The sequence below is a fragment of the Trichosurus vulpecula genome, chromosome 5, assembly GCF_011100635.1.
Source record: "Trichosurus vulpecula isolate mTriVul1 chromosome 5, mTriVul1.pri, whole genome shotgun sequence".
Classification (NCBI taxonomy): domain Eukaryota; kingdom Metazoa; phylum Chordata; class Mammalia; order Diprotodontia; family Phalangeridae; genus Trichosurus; species Trichosurus vulpecula.
Window position 1 is genome coordinate 219,237,547 of NC_050577.1, and position 19,882 is coordinate 219,257,428.

Here is a 19,882-nt window from a genome sequence, read left to right on the forward strand (position 1 = left end):
TTAATGGTCACATCTGATGGCCTTTTCTCAGCCTTCCTCTTGCTGGATCACCGTGTGACATTTGACAGTAGTCACCATTTTCCCTGCCCAGATACTTTTCCCACTCTGGATTTCCTGATACTCCTGAGAATGGCTTGTTGGCCATTTGGCCATCTGACTCCACCAAGTGCCAATAGTATCCAGCCTATGTTGTTCCATTCTGACCCCAAGAAAAGGACAAAAACCCATCACATGCTTTAATAAAATCAGCAGTCAGCTGGTAAGCATTTATTAAGTGCCTACCATGTGCCAGACACTGTACCAAGTGCTACAAAGAAAGGTAAAAGTCTCTTTTCTCAAGAGTTCACAACTTACTAGGAGAAACAACACGTAAACAACTATGTACAAACAAGCTATGGACACGATAAATTGGAGATAATCAACAGAGGGAAGGTACTAGAATTAAGGGGGACTGGGTAAAATTTCTTGTAGGAGGTGAGATTTTAGCTGGGCCTTGTGGGAAGTAAGGGGTGCCTGGAGGCAGAAGTGAGAAGGGAGAGAACATTCCAGGCATGGAGGACAGTCAGCAAAAATGGCCAGAGTTAAGAGATGGACTGTCCTTCTGAGGAATAGCAAAGAGGCCAGTGTAAGCAGATCACAGAGTATGGGGAAGGAGGAATATATAAGGGGTAAAGAAGACTGGGGCAGGGGCAGTGCTAGCTTAGGAAAGCTAAGTACAGCATTCACTGATGTATCAGTTCAGTAGTCAAAAAAAGCTTGCTAGTATTTTGTTGTTATTTCTTTTCCTAGACACTCCTCCAAGCTCCATTTTCCTGCCTTCGGTGAAGTTTGTGCTCCTCCATTCTCTTCTCTCAGTAGTAACAACTCATAGTTCTTTCAGGATCCTAGGAGGAGGTTCTCCTGAGCTTGGTAATATGAACATTTTCTGGGCAGCTAGGTGCACTTTTATTATCTCCCTAGTTTTCTTGTGCCTTTGTTACTTTTGTTCTGCCCTCTTATCTTGTGTGGTTCTGGTCACTACTCTAGGTCTGACACTATCGTTGTAACCTTGGGTTAATGAGTTAATACTCATTAAAGATTCAAGATGGAGTCACTCATGTCAAGAGTGCTCTTGTGACCCAAGGGCAAGTCCCTTAACCTCTCTGGACTTCAGTTTTGCCATCTGTGAAATAGGTGGACTGGACTACATGACCTCTAATATCCCTTCCAACTCTGAATATATCCAAGAAAACCTCCATATAGCAACCACTCAAAACACTGGCAATCTTTCCCTAATTAAAAAAAATGCATATAAAGGGGATACTCAAACTCTTAATCTGTTATTCCTCACCTGAGATAAGTGACCAGTCAACTTTTTCCCCCTCCATAGGCAGATCCTTGATAATGTCATTTTGACTTCCACAGAAGTGCTATTTGGATGCCTCACTGTGGTCTGGAGAGGACTCTGGATTCTCAAAGGCTAGACCAACACAATTCAAACCTTGATAGGTCCTAATAGAAAGACTGTATGATATCCGCAGTCAAAGGTTGAGTTTAGCCAAGTACAGAGAGAATGATCACCATAACACTGCCCATGTATAAGATTGTGCATACCCTTTAATCCAGCAATAATACTACTAGGTCTGTATCTCAAAGAAAAAAGGAAAAGGACCTAAACATACAAAAATACTTAAAGTAGCTCTTTTTGTGGTGGCAAAGAATTGGAAATTGAGGGGATGGCTATTAACTGGGGAATGGCTGAACAAGCTGTGGTATGTGATTGTGATGGAATATTTCTGTGTTATAGGGAATGAAAAAGGGGATGGTTTCAGAAAAATTTGGGAAGATTTGCATGAACTGATGCAAAGTGAAGTGAGAAGAACCAGGAGGACATTTTATACAGTAATGGCAACATTGTAATGGTAATTAACTGTGAAAGACTTAGCTACTCTGCTCGACACAATGTGCCAAGACAATTCTAGAGGACTCAATGAAAAATGCTATCCAGTTCCAGAGAAAAGTGATGAACTCAGAGTGCAGAATGAAAGTTATTTTTTCCACTTTCTTTCTTTGTCTTGCTTTTTTTTGCATGTGGCTAATATGAAAAAGTTTTGTGTGATTTAACATGTATAATGGGTATCACTGCTAACTTTCCCAAAGGGTGGGGAAGAGGCTGGCAGAAGAAGAAAATTTGGAATTCAACATAAAATGAATATTTTTTTAAAAAAGAATACTGCCTATGGAAATCTCATGAAACATATAAAAATCCAAAACTGCTTTTAGTCTTGAATGGTTCCCTTCCACTGCCATAGCAGCAGTAGCAGAAAAAGGGAGAGAGATCAGCTTTCAGACTGTGAATATTCATTTACCTCTTGGTATTCCTACTGAGCAATCTTTGTCCAACACTCAAGCTTTTAAAATTAAATAGAAAAATGTAGTCCATAATAACATTTCCAAGAGATCCATGAAAATTTAGTAACCATCTAGTTCCCCACTCTCAATTTTGCAGATGAGCAATCTGTGGCTGAGACCTGACCAAGGTCACAAAGTCAGTCAGTAATAGAGCAGGATGTAGTAACCATTTCTTCTCATTTCCTAGGTCAGTTGTCCTTTCATTGTATCAAACTGTTTGTTCAAAAGCACACAGTAAGCTCTATTTAATGTTAGTGATTATTATTATTAAAAAAATGCATTTCTAAATAAGAGAACAGCTGAATTTGAGATTTATAGTATTTTATTGAGAGGTAGCATTGTTGTAGAAGCTGGAGAGCCAGTCTAGCTGTGTGCCAAGAGGCAAGTCATGTTACCACTCAATGTCCCACATGACTTGCTAAGACTAAAAGTTACAGAAATATTTCAGTGCCGCTGACTCAGTGGCCCCAGATGACAGAATTAATTGCAATGAAAGAAAATTCTAATGAAGCAGATTTAGGCTCGATGTCAGGAAAACTTTTCCAACAACTAAAGCAGTCCCAAAGTGGAAGAGGCTGCCTCAAGATGGTGGGCTCTCCTCTCACTGGAGGTCTTTAAGCAGTAGCTAGATGACCACTTGTTAGGTATGTCCTAATAAGGATTCCTTTTGGGTACAGCTTGGAATGGATGATACATGAGGTCCTTTTCAACTCTCAAATTCTTTGATTTTGAGGGAGTTTCTTTATCAGGAGTTTTCCACACAGATAAAGCCACAAGTTCTTTATTAATTATTGGATAGTAATTAATAAATACTTTTCTTTTTTAAAAATAGTATTTTATTTTTTTTCCAATTAAATGTAAAGGCAATTTTCATCATTCATTTTTTGAAAGATTTTGAGTTCCGAATTTTTCTCCCTCCCTCTCCTCCCCATGACGGCAAGTAGTCTGATATAGGTTATACACGTGCAATCATGTAAAATATATTTCCACATTAGTCATGTTGTGAAAGAAGAAACAGAACAAAGAAAAAAAACACAAAAAGAAACCTCCAAAAGTTAAAACAGTATGTTTCAATCTGCACTCAAGACTCCCTATTTCTTTCTCTGTATGTGGGTAGCATTTTTCACCATGAGTCTTCTGGAATTGTCTTGGATCACCATATTGCTAAGAAGAGCTAAGTCTATCAAAGTTGATCATTGAACAATGGTCCTGTTATTCTGTACAATATTCTTCTGGTTCTATAAGTAAACTTTTCTAAGCAGCTTCAGAAAAAATTTTCAGTTACGAAAATTCTAGGCAAAACTGAGCTAGGTTTAACATGGTCTGTTTCTATAACTGACAATTCATCAATACCTCAAGGATCCATGTTTTCACTGGTATTATTGATACCGAAAACCAAACCCTTTATACCTTAGTAGATAATCTTCAAATGTTGCTGTGGTTAAAAATTTCATTAACTGGAAGCCAAGTAATAGGCTTCTCAAATTTAGCCAGGGTGGTCCTCAGAGGACAGGCATGTAGTCTTTGCTAGGCCCCATGCTTAAAGCTCTGCTGACATATACATACAGCTACCTCCTCCCCAGCAAAGGCATTGGAATAGGACTTTAATAGAGAATATAACTAATTTTAACAAAATATTAGAAATTTGATGCACCATTTTTATTCTCGTCTAAATTGTTCAAAATTCTTATAGTGGTTAGATTTAAAAACTCTAAAAGAAACTACCATCTTCTGAGCCAAAACCAAATTTATCTATTCATTTAAAATTTATAATTGGGTTTCTAGACATAGAGTATCTGTACACAGATATTGTTATTAAGGAATCAGGATTCTTTATTTTTTTAATTTTAATCAGATGGATGTTGATGTCATCTTAGTGGTGTCAAACTCAAATAGAAAGACACCAATAGGGTGCCATAGTGGTGTCAAACTCAAATAGAAAGAGACCAATAGGGTGCCCCTAAACCCAGGCTTCATATTGACTTAGAAAACCATAAATTAACATCTATGTTCTATTGCATTTTTATTTTGTTAAACATTTTCCAATTACATTTTAATCTGGTTGGAAGGAGTGTTGTACATCTTACATATGATACTTCTGATCTAGCCCTCCCTCATCTTAAAGATGGGATGTCCTAAGAAGGATGCTAGTAATCTATTTTAAACTGTTTTTTTCCTATTAAAAAAGATCATCAGAAAAGGCAATTCTAGAATCTTCATTTCATAACACACTATCCATAAATCCTCAGTCATGTTATTTTATTTCATAGGTTCAAGAGTGTTAATACTACACAGTTAGTACAAATGCGTTGCTATGTAGGTATTGAAATAATTTTTAATTTTGATTTAATGACTTCTTTTGTTCATGACAATAGCCATTTCGGCACAATATTTTTTTTTACCTATATTTATTGTTCTCTTCCAGTTTTGTCATTTTCTCCAGCTAACATTCCCAATTTCTAACTCTTTTCATCACAGGTTTGACTTTCTAAATTCTAATTATTCTTAGTGGTTCTCTGAAATTTCTCCAAGTTCTTCATATCTTTCAAATTGTGTATCCTTGAACAGAACACAAACATGTTTAGAGGCCAATCTCAGTGAAGGAAGTGAATGAATGAATATCCTTGAGTTGAAAAGCTTAGGAACCTATTTCAACAGCCTATATATAACTGATCTTTTTAAAACCAACTCTGATAAATGTTTATGTCAGTTGAGCCACAATAAACAAATTTAACTCTGCTTTATGCAAATATGTTAGAAGATACTAAACCATACATACATATATACACATATCGACTAAAACTTGACCTTTAATCTCATTCATTACTCATATCTGTGAGAGAAGACAATGTATTCACACAAATGCAGGAGTGCTTTTGCTGTACTGTAAATGGTAGTTATATAACAGGAACACACTCATCAACTGCCTTACTCATTGGAAAATAAATGAAAAGATAATACATCATGAAAAATTGCCTCATGAGCCTTAGTGCTCCTATGCTGGAGTTGACATCCCTTAATAGTTAAACTAAGGGAGATCCTTTACTGAGTGAGATCATTAAAAAAGCTTAAAACATGTCCTCCTTTCATCTGGCTATAAGGAGCCTTTGGGCCTGTGTTCAGTGCAGAACTTGCAATAGGAAATCTGCCTCCAGTTTTTTCTTTCTTTATTACATAAATGACGCCTTTATGACATTCGCATAGAATGGCCCCAGGTCACGCTTTCCCATAGGTCAAAAGGTGGATCCTAGAAGCCCGGACTCCAGAGGCTCTAATCTAACTTCTATTTCCGAGCAAACTTTCAACGCCACAGGCAAAAAGGCAGCAACAGTAGCCCCAGGGCTTTCCAGTAAAATTGAAGATCCTGGAGGTCTGGGACCTTTGGTTTTTCTGTTAGCTTCTCGAGTGTCCAGCAAGTGCGAGGTTTTCAAGTGAGGTTTTAATTGCTTCCACTCCCAACCTCAGCCCCAGCCCCAGGCCACAGATTGTGGCTGGAAGGCGTGCAGGGAAGAGGCTACAGGGTAACACAGAAGTGTCCTGAGGGCAGGGGCTGTTTTGGGGTTTTTTTTTTTTGTTTTCTCCAATGCCTTAGCACAGACTCGGGGACCACTAAACCCAGACGCATACTGACTCAGAGAACCACATATTGGTATCTATGTTGTATTGCATTTTTATTTATTATGTTAAATATTTCCCAACTGCATTTTAATCTGGTTGGGGTTGTCTAACACGGGTTTAGGGTATTCACGCTGCTTGCAGAAACTGCTACCAGTAACAGTGGCCTCCAGGCACCGAGGACCGGCTTCTCCCGAAGCATCCTTAGTCCCGAGGGATCTCCTCCACCCCGGCATCCCGGCCTCTTGGAGAGGATCCCGTGGGACTCGTGGGCAGCCAGAGCTGGGGGCAGACCCGCATGGCTGGAAGAGGGCCTGGGGACTCGGAGGTTGGGGCGGGGGGCGGCGGGGGCTCCCAGGGAAGCGCCTGGCTCTGGGTGGGGATCCCGGGGGCGCGCACAGCTGGGGGTGGTCTGGCACGTCCAGAGCTGGGAGAAGCCCCGGGGGCGCGCCTGGTGCGGGGGTCTCGGATATCCAGAGCTGGGGGAGGCCCCCGGGATGCGCACAGCTGGGGAGGAAGGGGGTCTGGGGTGTCCAGAGCAGGAAAAGGCCAGGGGGCGCGTAGGGCGGGGCTCCCGGGGGCGCGCATGGCCGGGGTGGTCAAGGGAGCCCAGAAGGCCCGGGGGCGCGTGGAGTGAGGGCGGACCTGGGGAAGCTTGGGCTGGGGTGCCTGGACCCGTGTTCCCTCGGGCGAGGCGGGGGAAAGGATGGCGGCGCTGCACCCTACCCTCACACCTGTCAGCCCAGCCCGCCCCGCCTAGCCACGCCCGGGGGGGGGCCCCCGCCCCGCACCCTTTTCCGTACCACCCCCGGGGCAAGCCCTCGCTCGGGCGGCGCCGCCGCCTCCATCATCCCCCTACCTCAAACACCACTTCTTCGTCAAACTCCGGTGTCATCCTTCTCCGCCATGCCACCCGCCCCGGCACGATGGGAAATGAAGTCCGTCAGCCCGGGGGGCGGAACGTGCGGGTCCCGAGCCCGGCGCCAGAGCGACGCGGAACTACAATTCCCAGCATACACCCGCGGCTCGCGCGCCCTCTCTTCCGGTCAGCCGAGGGGCGGGGGCGGGGACAAAGGAATGATTGAAATCCTGAGATTCTCCTGGGCCGGACGCTTAGCTGTTATCGCTGCCGCCCGTAGGGGGCGCTGAGAGGGCTGGGATTCGCGGTTGGCATTTTTTTCTCCCTTTTCCTTTTTTTTTTTTTTTCCTCCCCCTGGAGCGCGTGCCGGTGGAGCGCGCTCGCTCTTCGGAACGCCTCCCTCGGAGCCCGGCCAGCTGAAGCCCGCACGCGCCGGGGGTTGGGGGGTGGGAGGGAGGAAGGCATTAGCGCTCTGGGAATCTTCTCCGGGAGCTCGTCCGGGGAGGCGCTCGAGCTTTCGGGACCTTCCCCGGGGGCTCGGCTCGGGGGCGCTCGCGCGCTCCTTGCCCCTCGGCCAGCCAGGCGGCTGGCTCGGCGGCGAGCGTCGGCAGAACCCCCCGGAGCCGGCCGCTGCCTTTGTACCAGCGCTCGGGAGCTGCCGGACGTGATGCGGCAGCCGCGGACCCTGATTCCTGCACCCCCCAAACCCGAGGCGATGCATTAAAAAGGATTACAAAAAAGAGTGGAGCGGTGGAGAGGAGAGAAGAGAAAGAAGAGAGAGAGCCCGCATGGGAGGAATCATGAATTCCAGCGCCGGTAAGTGCCTGGAGATTGCGCCCGTGCCTCCGGAAAGTTTCCAACGCGCAGCGCTCGGGCTGAACCCTGGGTCCTGCGGCCACTCGAGGACTTGGGAAGGCTGCAGCTTCCTGCCCCTTCCCTTTTCCCAGAGCAGACCGTGCAGGCACCGAGAGGACATCTGCAAGTACTGACCCGATCGGGATTACGCTGCCCGCTAGAGTACAATGGTCTTCCTTCCCAGGCGAGGCTCTTTGCAACCCCGGCTTTGCATCTCCCGGGTCTCGTCTCTAAAGGTTTGGGGGGAGGGTGGTGGTGGCGGGGCTGGGGGTCCTCCGTGGCTGGCCCTTGGCCGCTCACAACTCTCGGGGGAGAAGAGTAGAGGCTTCTCTTTGAAGTGGGGACCGCTTTACCCCACTGTGCGAAACCATCGCCCCTAGCCAGAAACCAAGTTATTATAGAGGGACTGTGCTAGCAGACACGGCGGCTCGCTCACTGCCTACCTCGGCTGCCGCTTGGGAAACTCGGGGATAGACCAGAAACTCTTTACCTGCGGAGGAGAGAAGTTTCAACTTTGTTTCTGGAGCAGTTGTTCTCTTTCCACACCCTATTTAACCTGGGAAGCTTGGGTCGAGGGGCCGGGTCAATATCTGTAACTTTTTAACAGTTTCTCTTGGCTTGCTTTCTTACTGGGAACTCCTCTCAGTCAAAATAACGCAATCATTTTAGCTCATGTTGGAAGGACCTTGCATTAAAGGGATTGTAGTGACTTTTTTTTTCTTTTCTCTAAATGTTAACTTTTTAATGACTAGTTTCTGGGATGCTTCCTTGCTCTTAAATACTTCGTTTTCAAATACGTGACCTCTAATGATCTAGGCACAAGTTTACCTTTGCTGTTGATTTTCATTGATCTTGGGCATTGTTTTAGAAGGATTTCTAGAAATAAGCACAAAGCAGATCGGCAACTTAACCAGAAAATTGGGATTTTTTTGAAGTTAATTTTTTAATCGTAATTTTAATCATATACTCCACCCCCTCCAAAAAAAAAGTTCTCGTGCTCTGCTGAAGATAAGCTTTCAGTTTAGGGATAAAATAGCATTTTCCGAGTGCCTTCAATTCAGCAAACATCTCTTCAGTCCCTTACTCTATGCAGACTTTCAAAGTCATCATTTCTAAAGTCAACCCAGAAGTATCAGGTGAAAAGTTTCTCTGATCCTTTAGGCTTTTGTTTAAAATCAGGAAATTTGAAACCATCACACAGTCCTGTTGATTTTCCTGATGCTTGTTATCTTTGAAGTACAGATGCTTTTGAATTAACACTGCCAGGTGTAATCAGATTGTCTAGAAGAAATCTGAGTTTAGATAGGAACTTTCTTTTTTAATTAGCTAATAGCATGCATGAAAAGTCACAGCATTTTAACATTGATTGATGTGTAGAGTATTTCTATAGGATGTATCTCAGACATTTCGTCTTTGATACTTTATAAAATAACACATTGTTGGGGCCATAGAATGTATGTAGATATCCTCTTACTGACTCTGCCTATTGAGGACTTGGCTTTTTCCATCCATCTAGGTTAAGTCACTAAACTTTAGGTCCTTAAAAAATTACTGTACCAATAAAAATAATTTAAAATCATAATGATTGGGAATCAAGAGGCATACAACGCTTTTCTGGCCCTCTTTTTCAAACGTGACAGATTGTAAAATATTAATGTTTTAACAGTGGTTATTTACATTTTCATTTAGGTGAGGTAACACCTAATACGGGATAGACACAGAAGAATTTAAATTTTAAAGATATAAAAGCTGATTTTATATGACGTTCTGATTGATGGCAGTTTGGTTGAATCCCACTGAAATGATTACTGGTGTTTTGTGTGTATGTGTGTTTTAATGTTATCAGCTTTATAAACAGAAAATCCACAAGCATTTTTGTGGTGTTGAAAACAGGAAGGTTTCCTGTGTTTAACTTAGTTATTACTCACTTGTTTTGTGTGGTGTTACAGAGAAGCTTTGAGGCTGCTTTTTGTTTAGCCCATCTGTTGGGTCAGGAGGCTTCCTTCATTGTGCTGGAAGGAGGAACATGGAAAAGAGGTAGTCAACCCCCTCCCCCCAATCATTTCTATAAAATAATTGATATATTGTGTCGATCAGCTGCTTTCTGATGTATTTTAGAGTAGCAACAAAATTTGTTAAAACCTTTAAAAAGGTTTTTCCTGTATTGACAAATGGGTGGTTCACCTAGCTCTGTTTATAGGCATTGTTGGGGAAGGGGAGAGTTTGTTTTGTTTTGGAAAAAAGAAACACAAAAGCCCACTAATATAGTAGGTAATTGTGACATGTTTACCAGTCTGAGAGACTTCTTTTGACCTGGATTTAGAATAATGTTTAACGATGCACTTAAAAAAAATGCAGTGTATTAAAAGCATAGGATCATCGTGATACTGTACATGGGAGCAATTGTGTTTTATTGTTTTCTGTGTTTATTTATTACTGTTTGCCAGGAACACCTGGGTTCAGAGCAATAGTAGAGGAACTCCTTGTGAGCAGACAGTGTCTCACTCAATCAAGGTATACAGCTGGGGCTTATTACATACTTTTTGATGGATTGCTTAGATCCCGGTCTCAGACCGTTATTAGCTATGTGACTAAAGACAAGTCACCTAACCTTTCTGAGTTTTCTAATCTGTAAAAGGGGACTGGTAATATTGATTCATGAGCCAAAATTTATTAAGCGCCAGGCTAAATCCAGGAGATAGAAACAAAACGGAAACACTCCCTGCTCTCTCGTTGTTTAGTCTGTTGAATCGTTTCAGGCACGTTTGACTCTTCATCACCCTGTTTGGTGTTATCTTGGCAAAGATACTAGAGTGGTTTGCCATTTCCTTCTCCAGCTCATTTTACATATGAGGAAACTGAAGCAAACAAGGTAAAATGACTTGCCCAGGGTCACATAGCTAATAAATGTCTGAGGTCGTATTTGAACCCAGGTCTGACTCTATCCACTGAGCCACCTGGCTGCCGCTAGGAGCTTCATTTCATTGATGGAGACCACGTGAATAGATGTATACACTTGGTGTATGCAAAGTGAGTACTATGCTGTTTTGAGAGGTAATAAGACTGAACAACCACAACAGCCCTAGTACTTAACTCAGGCTGCTTGTTAGGAGCAAATTAGGTAACATTTGTAAAGTGCCATATAGGGTTGTTGTTCAGTTTTGTCCTACTCTTTGTAGGAAAACCCCTATTTGGAGTTTGCTTGGCAGAGATACTGGAGTGGTTTGCCATTTCCTTCTTCAGCTCATTTGACAGGTGAGGAAACTGAGGCAAATAGGGTTCAGTAATTTGCTCAGGGTCACATAGCTAATAAATATCTGAGGCCACACTTGAACTCAGGTCTTCCTGACTCCAGGCCTGGCACTCTATCCACTGAGCCACGTGGTACATATGTTGCTGGGGCTTATTGCATACTTGTTGATGGATCGCTTAAATCTCTACCTCAGAGCCTTAGTGATTGTAGGCCAGAAACATTGAAGTCATGTATCCATCCAACTAAAATCATAAAACAGCTGGACACTGAGTCACTAACATTACCAACATTCAGAAGCCCACCCTGGCCATCTGCAGAGCATCTCTGTACAGTTGCTGACTAGTCCGTTTGTCCTATTTGCTTATATATTTCTGGTGTTCTTAACTTCCTACCTTATTTTCCTCTAGAGTTAAGCAGCTGTATAAATAAAAGGTTTGCAGCATCTCTTTCAGAGGATGTCATAGAACTGAATCCAGAATTTGAGGTCCCTAGGCCTGGCTGATGTCCAAACACTGATGAATAGTTATTTCAAGTGTTGTCGACTCGACGGCATGCACACCATACTCTTGATGGTTTGTTGCCTTTGAACACTATCGCTCGGGGAAACAGCTTCAAAGGCTCCCTCCCTGTGACTCTCTGGGTCTAAGGACTAGGGAGGAAAGCCCTGCAAACTCTGCTAACCCAGTTACTATTGGAGGCTAACAGGGTTATTAAAAAAAGCCTATTTTTTAAATTATGAAGGGATAATAACCCAGTGCTATTAAAGGTAATATTCCCTGCTGACTTTTCAAAATATTCTACACTTTAGAAATGCAGTTTATTCCCCCTCCATTCACCCTTACCAAGGTATAATTTTTTTGTTGTTTAGTTGTTTTCAGTCACGTCTGACTCTTTGTGACCCAGTATTGGGTTTTCTTGGCATAGATCCTGGAGTGGTTTTCCATTTCCTTCTCCAGCTTATTTTACAGATGAGGAAATTGAGGCAAACAGGGTTAAGTGACTTGCCCAGAGTCACAGAGCTAGTAAGTGGCTGAGGCCAGGTTTTTGTGTATCCAGGCCCAGTGCCCTATCCACTGTACCACCTATCTGCTCCTATGAACAGGTAATTTGGGCCTGCCTCTAGTCTGCCTCTCCTCTAATACAAACATAAAAGGAAAACATCACTGCCCTGCCCCCAGAGATCTTACATTTTAGTGGAGGAGACAACATCTTTACCTAAATGCATATGCATACACATATGTGTATATACACATAAACCATATATATTTAGTATAAATAAACGTATTACTGAATATATGCAAAATGAACACAAAGGAATTTCGTCTTTTGTACCTTTTGGGTTGCATTACTCCTTTGGCCAGAAGCCTTAGTCTAAATTCTCCTGGCCCTGGCACACATTCTGTGTCCAGATTATCTTTCCAGCCTTCTTTCATGTGATTCCCTTTCACATAGTCCGTGTTCCACCCGAAACGATCTCTGTCCTCCACATTCATCCTGTCTTACTGGCTGCTCAGAGGCTTCATTCACACTTCCCTTCTTGCCCAGATCAATGCCTCATCCTAGGAGGCACTTAGTTAAATACTTGTGAAATTGAATACCTTAGCCTACTTTTCCAAACTCAGCCACTCTGTGGTCCAGCCAGACTGGTCTTGTTGCTTTTCACATGGTGCTCTGTCTTACATCTCTTTACCTTTGTGTTGGTCATCCCCACCCCCTACCTGTAACAGTACCTGGCTCATCATCTGTCCTGGATAGATACTTGTTGAATGAATGAATGAATGGGGCGTGTCCTTACTGCCTTCTGTTAGAAAGCCAGGTTTCCTTCAAAACATCTTTCTACGTGATACCATTCCTAATCTCCCTAACTGCTAGTGCCTTCCCCTGCCTGTCAGGGCATTTATCATCTGTTCTGTATCATCTGTTAGGGGATCTATTTTTGTATATGTTTTATTTAAATTTACATATGTCCATATTGTGTCTTTGTAGAGATTTAGAGCTCCTTGAGGGTTTCCCCATCTTTATACTCTTGGTACCTTGCATGGTACCTATCACTTAATTTTTCTCCCTTTCAACCTCCTTGTTCTTTATGGACACATCCCTCCATCTTCCCTCCTGCCTCCATAAACCAGGAGCTCTAGACTGGGGTCAGATTTATTTTTGTATTCTTGCTGCCTGGCACAGTGTATGTCCTTAGCTCTTAATATTTGTCGCATTGAATTGAATGTGATTTGTCTTTCAGATTTCTTTGAGGAGGGGTGAATAGAAGGGGGAAAAGGGGCCTAGGGCTTTTGGTAGGAAGCTGAAAGTACCTTGACAAGAGAATCCCCTGAGCTGATTTTAAAAATATTTGATTCTTAGCTCGAGAGCCAGAAAGGATCTTAGAGGCCAATGCCCTTCTTTTCTAACTGAAGAAACTGAGGCCCAGACTCAGATAGGAAGTAAGCATCACAGGTGGTTTGATTCCAGGGTCTTTGACTGCAGGGCAAATAGTTTTTTAGCTTTACCCCATTGTTCCCCGCCCCCCCAGCTTTCCTGACTTTTATATGAAGAATATCAATAATACTTTCTATTATACATATATATAATACACAATACAATGTATTTATATACGTATATGTGTATACACATACATATATGTAATATGTAGTTACCTGTGTATTTGTATATACATCCATATGTGAGTTGATATATACACATGCGTGTGCATACATATAGGTATGTGCATGTATCTCTACACACAACACATAATATGCATGTAATACATAATACACGATATACATGCACATATACGTGCATGTATATATACAGAAATCAGATATTGGCCTTGCCCTCAGGAGTGTATATATAACAGGTAGCAGTCATGGACTTTTTAATGACAGATTTATTACTGTGGGAGTTAAAAAGGAGCCTGGGGTCTTTACCCTCGAGAAGTTGGGGTGATCACCCTTAGCACACAAGAAGTACAATACCTGACGCTCTATAACCACTTAATAAATGGATGTTGGTTGGTGGAATCCTATTGAATTGATGGTAGTTGCAGTGGTGATCAGTGGCTACATCTCAGTTATTTTATCTGAGGAAAAAGCCTGCCTTACACAGTGTTTTCCTGGTGTGTTGTAAGTTTCTACAAGGCCTACTTAACTATAGCAGCTCAAGACAATTTGTTATTTAATAGAATTTATATCAATGTGTAACCGTCTTCTACAGTCAATACTAGTGATGAAATCAGATATTGGCCTTGCCCTCAGGAGTTTAAAATCAAGGCTGTTCATGAAGATTTGCTGAACTGGAAGTTGTGGTTAGTGTATTAATATAGCAGTGGTTATTGGAATACTACATTAAACATAAAGTAAAAATAAAAAAATGATTTTTCAATTTGGAAAAAAAAATTTCTTTATACTTAAAAAAAATTCAAGTCATGCCAACATTTTTTATTTAATAGTATTTTTTTTTCCAATTACCTGTAAAGACAATTTTCAACATTTATTTTTTGAAAGATTTTGAGCTCCAGATTTTTCTTCCTCCTTCCTTCACCCCTTCCAAAATGGTAAGCAATCTGATATAGGTTATATATATGCATCATATAAAACATATTTTCACATTAGTCATGTTGCGAAAGAAGAAATAGAACAAAAGGGAAAAAAGACACAAGAAACGCCTCCCCAAAATGAAAATAGTATGCTGCGATCTGCTTTCAGACTCCCTCAGTTGGATGTAGATAGCATTTCCTTAAGAGAATTTGTCCACTATTTTATTGATGAATGTCATGAATGAACATAAGCGCAGTGCTAAGGCTCTTGATAAGAAAGTAACTGTTTGGGAAAATCAGAATGCTAGAAGATTTCATTTTCTGTCATTTTGTGCTCTGGTGGTTTGACCTGGATTAAGTCCTGCTTTGTGAATGAATGAATGAAACATTTATGAAGCCCTTACTAACTGTATAGTATGCACTGGGAATAGTGCCAGAGAAGTAAGAAAGTCCCTACTAGGAGCTTACATTCTAATGGGAGAGACAACACAATATGGAGAGTTTAGGCTGGAGGTCATATGCTTGCCTGCCTTCCTTCCTTCCTTCCTTCTTTCCTTCCTTCAATCAGGATTAAGTGACTTTCCACAGTCACATAGCTAGTAAGTGTCAGAGGCTGGATTTGAACTTGGATCCTCCTGACTCCAGGGCTGGTGCTCTGTCTACTGTGCCACCTACTGGTCATATGCTTTATAACTATGTGACCTTGGGTCAGTCTCTTGATCTCTATGGGTAAGATGAGGGGTTTGACTAGATCACCTCTAGGGTTATCTTATATCTCTCGGTCTGTGATCCTGATGTCCTGGGAGGAGGGATGCCCTGTCTGCTTCAGAAGAGGCAGTGAAATGGCACGGTCCATAGAGTGCTGGACTTGGAGTCAGGAAGAGCAGAGTTTAAATCTGGCCTTGGACACTCTTAGTTCTGGTGCTTCCTCTCTGTTGATTATTTCTTCTTTATCCCATATGTAGCTTGTTTGTGCCTAGTTGTTTGCATATCGCCTTCTTTAGATCGTGAGCTCCTTGTGGGTAAGGACTGTCTTTTGCCTCTCTTTGTATCCCTAGTGCTTAGCACAGTGCCTGGCACTTAGTAGGTGCTTAATAAATGTTTATTGACTAACCTACTGACTTTCCTTCTCCCAGCCTCAGTTTCCTTATTTATTCCGTATTTCCTTATCAGTAAAATGGGGATAACAGCATGGATCTCACAGAGTTGTGGGGACACGTGAGAATGTTTGTAAAGTGCTTTGCAAACCTAAAAACGCTACATAATTGTGAGCTATTGCTTTTAATTAAAATTTACTTTCTTTCTTTCTAGAAACCAAGAAGCCACCGCTGGCTCCCAAGCCCAAGTTTTTGGTAGGAAGTAAGCCCGCACCGCCCCCCATTGCACCCAAACCGGATGTTGTGGTTTCTAATGTTCTCCTTTCAACAAAGACCTCGAAACCTGCCATAGCCCCCAAGCCAAAAGTTCCAAAGGGCTCACCTGATACCAGGCTGTCCCTATCCAGGAAAAACCTTGTTCTCCTGGAGGAACATAAGCAAGAATCATCAGAACACTCAGACAAGCTTAAGTGTCAGAATGGAGATGACAGAGCTCCTTATATCCTACCAGTGTGTTCGTCGAATACCGAATGTATCCATAACTGTGGGAACGGAGACAATTCATGTGTCAAACACATTGTTTTAGAGCATCTTGAAACGCTTGAAAACTTAGAAAACATCAACATTGGGGACCCTCTGTCAGTTCCTAAAGCTAAGAAAAAGTGTGATGCTCATAGCGAAAAAGTGGGAAATAGGAATCAAGTAGTTTTAAAAGCCAGCCTTCTGGAAGAGAAACTGAAAGATGTTTTTTTTACACCCATTGGGTCCTCCCCTACAACTTCCCCTTTGAAGCATAGACCTACCAACAGCCTGGAAATGGATGGGAGCTGTGATGCCAATGTGGGGTTCAACTTTGAGATCGCAGCTTTATCACATTCTCTCTCTGGTTTTGATGAAGTTCCACAGACCCGTGACTGCCACGTGAAGTTTCCTGGGGATGGGATCCAAATCACTGAGACCAGTCAGGATTGCGTAGAAGTCAGCATTAATGGTGTTTGCTCATCTGACCAAGAAGCTGTGGAAAATGATCGAGTGAGTAGTGTTCAGTTGCTAGAGGGAGAGAGTCAGAAATCAGAAGCTGAGGAAGTTACTCTCTCAGGAAAGCCCTCGGCACCATGCAACAAAAGCCTTCCAGCCCTGAAGTCCAGAATGCCCCGGACTGCTCGTCTGATGCGGCAAGCATATGTAGATGCTCCAAGTGAAAGCAATGAGGACCTGGGTAATTCTCAGGAGGACTCTTCCTCTCCTATTGAACAACATGTGAAAAAATCAAATCAAATCACTCCTCTGGGATCCAGCATTTTGTGCGACCATGATGAACCTGATAAAAAAGAAGAACAGCGAAGCAAGAATTTATTGACTTCAGACTCTGGAAACAGAAAATGCACAAATCTAACAGCTTCTGAAGGCCAAGATGTAGCTGTTTACCAGAGTGCTGTGTCTCCCCAAACTTCTCACAAGGTTGAAAGAGTCGAAGATTATCCACCTGCCGATTTTAGCCTCCATCTTGAAGATAACACAGTAGCTGATGGTAATGTATCGCCACATGTGGACAGAAGGGCCAGTTTTATAAAATGTAATAAGCAGTCAATGAGTCTGCCAACACAGCTGAAGCCTACTTACAACCAACATTTGCCTGCCCCCAATTCCCTGCACGGCTCTCCATCGAAAACTGACAAAGAGGCTACCATCAGTAATGAAGGTCCCATAAAAATTGCCCCCAAAAAACCTCAGAGGCACAGCTTGCCAGCTGCTGGACGTCTTAAGAAAGCCGCCTCTGAGGAACTCTTAGAAAATAGTTCTTACCCTTCTGATGAAGAGAGAAGCTCAGAGGGGATACTGGACAAATCTTGTCTTCGGCATTTCGCCACCAAAGAGCATGGCATGTCATCTTCCTTTGACATGCCGAAACTCATCAAAGCTTCAGAAAAGCCAGTATGGAAATTACCTCATCCTATTCTGCCCTTTCCAGGGAACCCAGAATCTTTAAAGTCCACCAACCTGTCTTCCAACAGTGAGTCCTTCCCTTCCCTCACCAAGCCTAGAGCCAAGTCATTGTCGGCTGTGGACATGGATAGATGCAATAAGCCTTGTAAAGACCCTCAAAAGAAAAATTCCTTGAAGAAGTTGCTTAACATGAAATTATCCATCTGTTTCACGAAGAGTGACTTTCAGAGGTTTTTGTCAAAGAGTATCCAGGTTGGAGAGGCGGCCCCAGCTCGTCTTTCCAGTAGGGAAGGCAGAGGACTTGATAATAGTCAGCAGGTAGATGAAAAGAGGAGCAAACCAGTTAAAGCGCATTCTGCAGATACACACAGCCCAGCCTCACACAAGAAGAGGAGGATGTATCGGAGTCAGGTGGACCTCCCTAATGGTCCCAAGGCTGAATCTTTGGATGACCAGATGCTCTCCAGGGAAACCCCATCAACCCCTTTTAGTTCTGGAGCAAGTGACTGTGCCCCAGAGTATGAAAACATATGTCATTATGAGGAAACCCCAGAGTATGAGAATTTGCCATTTACCTTGACTACACGAAGAACTCCTGATTCTGAGTGGCAAAATCCTAACACCATGGAAGACAGTGAGGCAAATGCATATGAGATAGAAGATCCATACATAATGTCAAGTAGCCAACTCCAGCAAACACCAGGACCTCTGCATTCCAGGTAAAAAAAAAATTGGCCTTCAATTTAACTATTATGGTTCCTGTTGTGGTCATTTTGTTTTGTCTTTGGGCTAAATCGATCTTGGACTCTTTCTATTTGACGTCTGAGCTATTACACAGGTGGATAAAGTGATTTTGGCAATTGAATGTAAGTAGGATGGAGGAAGGGAATAAGCATTTATAAGGCACCTATAAGGCTTGCTTTTACAAATATTATCCCATTAGATCCTCACAACACCCCTGTGAGCTAAGTGCTGTTATTTCCATTAGGAAGACAAAGGGAGGTTAAGTGACTTGCCCAGGGTCACACAGTTAATGATGTGTTCAGAGGCAATATTTGAACTCAGGGCTTCTTGACTCCAAAGCTTATCTGTGAAAACAACATGGCTTTTGTGAGGATTTGGGGTTTGGGGCTCTTGTTTGGAGGGAGAGAAGGAGAGGCAGGAACTCTAATTTCATGGGTGAAGAAACTCCCGCTATCAAAGCATATCAGCTCCTTCTCTGTAACTGGGATAGTTTTTTGTCAGGCTGGTCTCAAACCTGACTATGGGTCCATTTCCCCCATGGCTGCATCTCATTACTATCATAATTGACTTTATTGTTGTTGTTGTTGTCTGAAATGCAATGTGAGCTTTAAAGAGGCAGAGGGAAGGACCCTATAAGCGCAAGGTGTCTCCCCACCCCCCACCCCCACCTGTACAACATGATTCAGTAAGTTGGGGATTGGTGATTTGGTGGGTGCATCACCACAGCAGAACAGCAGAGCATAAGCCATTTATGATTATAGAATCAGAGATCTGACATGCCAAAACTGAGCAAAACTTCAGAAAAGCCAGTGTGGAAATTACCTCATCCTATTCAGCCCTTTCCAGGGAACCCAGAACCTTTAAAGTCCGCCAACCTGTCTTCCAACAGTGAGCCCTTCCCTTCCCTCACTGAGCCTAGAGCCAAGTCATTGTCGGCTGAATGCCATTAAATGCCATTGGGTTCAACCCCCTCATCTTACCGATGAAAATCAGACACGAAGAAGGTCAATGTTCTGCCTAGGGCCACATGGCTCTTATTGTCTGAAGTGGGATCTGAACCCACTTGGCTCCCAAGTTCAGCTCTCTCTCCACTACACAGAAATAGCCAAAATGTGGGCCTCTCCTGGGGACAGCCTAAACCAGATTAAAGTATTTGAAAATAAATAAAAATACAATAAAACATAGATCATTTAAATATGTAGTTTTCAAAATCACTGTGTAGCCTGCTGGCATCAGTTTAGTGCTGCCCATTTCTGTCTGAGTTGATACTCTGGACCCCAACTAGGCTGCCTCTCTTAGGGTCTCTTAACCATTTCTGTGTCCTAGATCCTCCGGCAGGGACTGCTAAACACTATGGGATCTTTCTTGTTACTTAGTCATGTCTGACTCTTCGTGACCCTTTTTGGGGTTTTCTTGGCAAAGATACTGGAGTGGTTTGCCATTTCCATCTCCAGCTCATTTGGCAGATGAGGAAACTGAGGCAAACAGGTTTAGGTGGTTTGCCCAGGGTCACTGTCTGAGGCCAGATTTGAACTCAGGTTTTCCTGACTCCAGGCCACTGAGCCATTAGCTGCCTCCTGTGGGCCCCTTCT

At 42.8% G+C, this 19,882-nt stretch overlaps 2 protein-coding genes across 4 annotated transcripts in view; one reads left to right on the forward strand and one right to left on the reverse strand.

Annotated features, from left to right (window-relative positions):
* Window positions 1-7,054, reverse strand: part of VEZT (vezatin, adherens junctions transmembrane protein) — an 83,209-nt gene extending 76,155 nt beyond the window's left edge. For 2 of the 3 annotated variants that reach the window (XM_036762142.1, XM_036762144.1), the window contains exon 1: window positions 6,866-6,956. In XM_036762142.1, the coding sequence (XP_036618037.1) occupies window positions 6,866-6,901 (36 nt within the window). In that variant the 5' untranslated portion in view covers window positions 6,902-6,956. Of the gene's footprint in view, window positions 1-6,865 lie in introns of all 3 variants that reach the window. The other variant, XM_036762141.1, reaches the window with a different exon arrangement.
* Window positions 7,055-7,550: 496 nt separating this feature from the next.
* FGD6 (FYVE, RhoGEF and PH domain containing 6) overlaps window positions 7,551-19,882 on the forward strand; it is a 182,352-nt gene continuing 170,020 nt past the window's right edge. Inside the window, exons 1-2 of the mRNA XM_036762145.1 lie at window positions 7,551-7,681; window positions 15,814-18,265. Of these exons, the coding sequence (XP_036618040.1) occupies window positions 7,654-7,681; window positions 15,814-18,265 (2,480 nt within the window). The 5' untranslated portion in view covers window positions 7,551-7,653. The remainder of the gene's footprint in view (window positions 7,682-15,813; window positions 18,266-19,882) is intronic.